The 6,840-nt window shown below is 50.7% G+C and overlaps 3 protein-coding genes across 3 annotated transcripts; 2 read left to right on the top strand and 1 right to left on the bottom strand.

Moving 5' to 3' along the window:
* Positions 1–1,467: 1,467 nt before the first annotated feature.
* ANOM_011648 (SDR family oxidoreductase) lies at positions 1,468–4,648 on the top strand (the record flags this gene model as incomplete). Its single annotated transcript, XM_015556904.1, has 5 exons — positions 1,468–1,900; positions 1,956–2,331; positions 2,758–3,579; positions 3,661–3,959; positions 4,089–4,648. The coding sequence occupies 5 exons, from the start codon at positions 1,468–1,470 to the stop codon at positions 4,646–4,648; spliced, it is 2,490 nt and encodes an 829-aa protein (XP_015400950.1).
* A 564-nt stretch (positions 4,649–5,212) lies between these two features.
* ANOM_011647 (glutathione S-transferase family protein) lies at positions 5,213–5,872 on the top strand (the record flags this gene model as incomplete). Its single annotated transcript, XM_015556903.1, has 1 exon — positions 5,213–5,872. The coding sequence occupies one exon, from the start codon at positions 5,213–5,215 to the stop codon at positions 5,870–5,872; it is 660 nt and encodes a 219-aa protein (XP_015400948.1).
* A 79-nt stretch (positions 5,873–5,951) lies between these two features.
* ANOM_011646 (FAD dependent oxidoreductase) lies at positions 5,952–6,831 on the bottom strand (the record flags this gene model as incomplete). The annotated part of the gene is made up of 1 exon (XM_015556902.2): positions 5,952–6,831. A coding segment is annotated over one exon (849 nt), but the record flags the coding sequence as incomplete, so codon positions are not given.
* Between the last annotated feature and the right edge of the window lie 9 nt (positions 6,832–6,840).

The raw sequence follows: 6,840 nt of genomic DNA, 5'->3' as shown, positions 1-6,840 counted from the left end.
TTTTCTCTCTCTTTTTTTAAACCAAACGATGATTCTTCGGTACCAAATCAATATGAACCTGACCACCACCTTGCGGATCGATCGTCGCATCCAGTGGAGGAGGAAGAGGAGCCGTTCGAACGATCCCTAACGCTCGGGGATTCCTCCATCCTTTATAATCGGGACTATAATTGACCAACTAAGCAACTAGCACGAGCAATTCGGCTGAGTTAATCATTGTAGTATTCGGTATTAGCACATGACCACCACATAAACCCTGTCTGCGCCAGTCCCATTTGCTTCTTCGTGGGTTGTGGGCGATAGGGGCAAACATGACTCGCCCCGACCCGGCCGTTCAGCCGCAAGAAACCAGGTGAGGAGGGGGTTAGAGAGAGAGAGAGAGAGAGCCTTGCAGTGCCTGACAAGCATAGTCCAAAGCTGGGCAGGGATAGCCTTGTCTACGCGAGGAGGGGTTTGCTTCCTCCTGTCTGCCGATCATCCGTTCATGTCCGGGCTGAATGTCGTGACAAGGCTGCTGGGTGGAAATACCAGGTATGTAGATCGTAATACCCAAGGTGCCCGATCGATGATGAATGGTCTCTAGCTTGGGCAAGGCTTGAGTTTATATGTTCTGGGGAGAAGTACTTAACCAATCGTTGTCCTGTTATATAAGGTGGGTGGACATGCTCGGGCAGGGTTTATTATACATGTTCGTATGCTCTCTATAATTGGATGGAGGCTATCGTCTTGCTCTGCTGTTTATCGCTAGCTACATATTAGAAGGCTTCGATATACACCGATTCCGGGGAATTAGGGCATATAGAAGATCTAAGATAGAAGATTCTAAAGAGATCAGCAGCCAGGCTGTAAAGAGCTTTGCTCTAAAACTCCTGAAATATTAATATATTAGAACTAACTGATTGACATTGATCTAGTAGATAACAGACAGTAAAGCTTTCGCAGAATATAATATAAGAAATTCTTCTCTAGTAAACTGGATAGATACAAGAGAAATGTAAACAATATAAAACTATATCTCCGGGCCAGCTTAGAGCAACCACGCTAGGAAACACCGTTGAATCTGAACAAATTGACCTATATAACTTGAAGTTGGCTGGGGTCATCTAGCCAAGATAGCTAACTGTGAGGCATAGATATAAGCTGTTCATCGAGCAGGAGCGTGCTGGCCCTAACCCCGCTCCTCGGCCACTGATCTTTCTCGCTAATCCCATACAAGACGTCTCTGCCACATGGTCCAACGCCTGGTCACGCATTCTACAAGTTTTCTAGAACAATCATGTACGGACGAGTCTCCGGTGGGAGTCGATACTCTTCCTCCGCTCCGGCATTGCGGCCGTATCACTACGTACGGCTTTGGCAGCCGAAATCCGGAATTCACCATCTATAAATGAGGCCTAGCCCATATCCCTAAGTAATGCCACCAACTTGACTCATTTTGACCATTTACTACCCCTTACAGCTGCCAAAATGTCTAAAACAGTTTTGATCACCGGCTGCAGCCATGGCGGGCTCGGGGAGGCCATGGCGAAAGTCTACCACGCCAAAGGCTTCCAAGTCTTTGCAACGGTCCGCAACATGGCCAAAGCCGGATCGCTGGCGGATTACGATGGGGTTGAGATCCTCGAGCTGGATGTGACATCGGCCGAGTCGATTCGGCACTGTGCACAGACTGTTGCGAAACACACGGGCGGGCGACTCGATGTCCTGGTCAACAACGCCGGCGTGAACGCCATCGTGCCGCTTCTCGACGCCTCCCTCGACGAGGCGAAGAAGGTCTACGATACAAATGTGTGGAGTGTTGTTGCCATGGTGCAGGCGCTCGCCCCGATGCTCATGCAGGCCAAAGGCGTCGTGTGCAATATCAGCTCGGTGTCGGGCGAAATGGTGTTTGCATGGGCGGGTCCGTTCTCCTCGCTCTCTTTCCTTTGTGAAGGCAGTCTGACTCTGATGAATAGGTGTATATAGTAGCTCTAGAAGCGCTGGCACGCGCATTTCCGAGACCCTGCGTCTGGAGATGGCGCCTCTAGGCGTGCGCGTCGTCACCGTCATCCTCGGCGGTGTCCAGACCAGTGGGAACGACCCGAACAATATCGCAGACCTGGAGCTGCCCCCCGGTTCGCAGTACCGGAAGATCGCATCGGTCATTGATCGTCATAAGAAGACGATGGTGCATCCAAACAAGCAGAAGATCGACATCGCAGCAAAGAACGTGGTGGACGATGTCCTCAACGGTCATGGAATCTTCATTCGACGCGGCCAGGCTTCGACTCTTAGTTGGCTATGCAACACCTTTCTTCCCTACCGGCTTTTTACTTGGATGATTAATCGGGAGTCAGCTTTGGATCAAATTTGATGTCGAGGGAGTTTTACATGATTTTGAGGTCTTCTTTAGTAAGATAGTTCCAATCGTGCTGTGGTGTATATCAACCCTAGTAAAACGGATTTCGGGGGCCGAAATCCGTTGTCATCATTTAAATGGGACGGAAGTCCGTATTCTCCTCCGTATAACCAACATAAGCAGACTCTAAATGTCATCAATTTGGGTCATCTTTTGAGACTTCTGGCATAGCCTGTAACTGCTAATCGGTAATATGGAAAGACTCAACCCGATGATCGGAAATTCCAGCACCTATGGCCGTGCTTGTACAAACTGCTACAAGGCAAAGTGCCGATGTGTGCGTGCCCGGAGTGGCAGCGACTGTGAAAGGTTGACCTGACTAGACCTTGATGATGGCATTCAGCTAATGGTCTTTCCAGATGTCTCCGTCTTAAGAGAAAGTGTCAACCATCAGAGTCGGCTCGCAGGCGTCATGTTCCCATGGCCGAAGAGTCCGATGCGCGGATCGCTCGACTAGAGGACAAAATGGAGAGTTTACTGGCTGCCATGCAAACCTTCACCAGTTCCTTTGGCCCACTGGCTGAGGCTATTCAGCCCCTATCTACGTCGAATGCTGCTTTAGAAAACATTCCGAGGACAGATTTCAGTGCGAGACCAGCCCTGTCAAGTGCCACTGTATCAACGCACCCAAATCCATCACTTCAGTCCCGTTCTTATGCAGCATCTCCCACTGCTTCACCGCCGAATCAAGCAGATGAACAGCTGGAATATTTTCGAACCCGAATGCTGCCATATTTTCCGTTCATCGGCCTTACTGAGACGACGACCCACGATTTGCGCCAAAACAGGCCTTTTTTGTTACGAGCCATCCACACCGTCACAACCCTCTCGACCCAGGAGAGGTTAATTCAAGTTGAGGAGTTGAAGCGCCTCCTATTCACATCTGCATTGCTTGAGGTCAAGTCCAGCATGGATATGCTGCTTGGCTTACTGACGTATATTGCTTGGAGCACTGATCCCTTTCTCGGCAGAGCGGATCTAGTTTCTCGCCTCATGATGCTCGCGATATCATTAGTATACGATCTGCGGTTGTTCAAACCGTCTTCACCGGACGTGCAAGTCATGATGGCTATCTCCCAGGGAGAAGCCGAGGAGCCGAGCCAACACCTGAACGCTGAAACGCTGAGTAGTTTACTCGAAAAGCAGCGGGCAGTACTGGCATGTTTCATATTGAGTTCCAAGTACGCATGCACCCCACTAAATCTTCATCATTGACCAATACTACATCTCTAAAGCCAATACCTAACATGTGACCGTCGTAGTCTTTCGTCTCACCTTGGCCGCCAAGATGCCTTAAATTGGACGCCCAGAATGGAAGAGGCACTGCACATTCTCACACTCAATGGACCCTGCCCTACGGACAAGTTGTTCGTCTCGCAAGTACGCCTGCAATTGTTGAAGCAAAAGGCGGAGAATGTCCGGCAACTGGAGGAGACAGAATGCGCCCACACAGGGACTGCTCCTGCTACGATCTCACTTCCGCAATTATTGTATCTCAAGACGCTACGCAGGCAGCTGCAAGAGCTCAGGTCTTCATTCCCGAGTGATCTTTCTCAAACAGGTCAGTGCTTTTTTTTAGCAAATTACCTGGCAAAGTATCCTCTCTACAGACTTATTGATGCCTCCATCATGATGATAGACCTTCTCTATACTCACGCTCACTATGTCGAACTATACATAAACCAACTAGCTTTTTCCATGACACAGCCTCTAAATATCAGCGGACGACTGGGATTCGAACGCCTGGAGTGCCTATGGCAGTCGGTTGAAAACATCAAATCATGGCTGGACAGCTTCGGCGCCATCCACTGCTCTGAACTCATCGGTCAACCCTTTCACTTTTGGTCCCAGATGATCATGAGCCTCACGCTGCTGAAATATCTTTCGACCCTCCGAGACCCCGAATGGGACTGCCAAGCGGTGCGGAACGCAGTTCCGCTCATCTCGACGATTGACTCTATGCTACAGAAGCTGGATCAGAGCAGGCAGCAGCCAGAGCTTCAATGCAACGACCATTTACTCCATTATATATCCAAGCTGCTAACACGATGCCGGCTGTGGGCGGAAGCCCGGTGGGACATGACTTGTCCGATGCAGGAAGCGAATGTCCTTAGTGCGAGGAGCCCTGACGCAACTAGTCACAATTCCTATATCCCTGATCTGGATCAGATAGCCTGGATGCAGTCGATGGATTTGGGAGATGATCAGTGGTTTGACGAGGTACTAAGTATACCCACGGCATTTGATTAGTGGCTTGCCAGCTGTTCATCAAGACTACTGTCTTCTCACACTGTAAGGCCGGAGATTTCTGATACAGTAAGTAACCAAAAAAGAATATTTGACAAAATGCGACATGATGAAGCCTTCCTAGAGGATTGGGCAGTTTGAGAGGATGCCAAATGCATAGCCACACTTTCACGTCAGGAGTCACAGGTCGATCTGTATAAGTTGACCTACATAACTTGCAGACGGCTGAGGAACCTCTTGCGAGATGCCTATCTCATGGACCACTTCGGATCACGGAAGTTTCGGCTGTGGGCATGCCCTAAAATCCGTTAAGCCCGGCCCCTGGCCCCATCGTGATGAGCACTATGAATTAGAGCGTATCAGACCAACACAGTGTCAACTCAAGTGCCGGGGATAGGCTCAGAAGGAGAATAGTGGTCCTTGGCAGCTGTGTGGAAGAGTATAAATATGGCTCCCCACTCATCCACCTTTCCGGGTCATATCTTCAGATCAATACCTACCATAAGCTACTACTAGTAGTTTGTAACTTCAAGTTACCACGCTTGCATCCCACAAAATCCCACGATCATGACTCTCACAGTTCACCATCTCCACATCTCCCAGTCCGAGCGTGTTGTCTGGCTATGTGAAGAACTGGCCATCGACTATGAGCTGAAGACGTACAAGCGGGCACCACTCCTAGCCCCACCCGAGTACAAGGCTTTGCACCCCCAGGAGACGGCGCCCATCATCCAGGACGGCGACTTGACGCTGGCCGAGAGCGGCGCATGTCTCGAATACATCTGCCACAAGCATGGCGGGGGAAAGCTGTTTCTGCCCCCGACGCACCCAGCCTATCCCGACTTCCTATACTGGTGGCACTGGTCCAACGGCACCTTTATGCCCACCGTCATGCAGTCTATGTCGCTGCGCTCTCTCAACATCAGTCCGGATAGCTTCCCTATGACCGTCACAAATACCCGGTTCAGGAAGGCATTCACGGCCCTCAACGAAAGACTACGTGACAACCAGTGGCTTGCCGGGAGCGAGTTTACGGTGGCGGATGTGATGGTCGTGTTTGTGCTCACTACGGCGCGGTACTGGCTCCCCTATAGTCTGGAGGGGTATGAGAATGTGGTCAAGTATCTTCAGCGTGTTGCAGAGAGGGAAGCGTATCAGAAGGCTATGAAGAAGTGTGAGCCCGAGATGGAGCTAGTTCTGGGGGTCGACCCGCCGAAAAAGGAGTAATAATCCTGCATAAATGTATACTAATCACCGCTCATGAGTAAGAACTAGAAAGCAATAAAACTCCACTACCAACAAAGAATCAGGAAGCGTAGTGCTTCTTATGAAAGGCCGCTGCTTCGTTGCCCGCTATCCTTCCAAAGACAACACACTCCAATAGTGACGACCCTCCCAAGCGGTTCTGACCGTGGAGACCACCGGTTACCTCTCCTGCAGCCCAAAGGCCCTTGATGGGAGCTCCATCCTTATCCAACACCTGACTGCGCTCATCAATTGTAGCGCCTCCCATCGTAAAGTGAGTGACAGGGGTGACCTTTCCAATATAGACCACCGAATCCGGCGTCACGTCCTTCAGAGTCCAGTTCCCGAAAGCTGTACGGCCAAACTCATCTGGTTGCTTTCCCGAGACAATGTCTGCATATGTCTTGACAGTTTCGAGCATCGATGGGCCAAGCTCATGCACGGTTGTTTTGCGCATCAGCCCTTTCCACAGATAGAATCCCATATGCGACCCCAAGGCGGCAGCAGTCCCTTCATCCAAGAGAAGGTTAACGTCCCATTGACGCGCATCTGTCTCCAATGGTTTCGCCGAGCGCATGATAACATTCGTGATGTGCTCGCGAGTTTCCAACTCGTTCACGAATCGCTTCCCATTCTCCAAAACGAGAATTCCACCTTCCCCACGGAGCGCCTCGGCCGCAAGAATCTTCACAGACGCTGAGGGTTCCTTCTCATCCACAAACCCAGTCGGATGGATTTGAACCTGCTCCATATCCACCAACCCAGCGCCTACATCCTCAAGGAGCGGCTGCGTTCCCTCCACAGCCTGGTTTGTCGAAGGTATCCCGGCCAAATCAGGCCGATACTTGGCCAGCAGTCCATGCGCATCGCCAGCAAATCCCCCGCTCGCAAACACCACCGGCCCATTCAGCGTAGTCGTAGTAGTACCATCCTCCGCTTCACTCTTCTCC

Source organism: Aspergillus nomiae, assembly GCF_001204775.2.
Source record: "Aspergillus nomiae NRRL 13137 chromosome Unknown contig00731, whole genome shotgun sequence".
NCBI classification, from domain to species: Eukaryota; Fungi; Ascomycota; class Eurotiomycetes; order Eurotiales; family Aspergillaceae; genus Aspergillus; species Aspergillus nomiae.
This window is presented reverse-complemented; position numbering and strand designations above follow the sequence as displayed.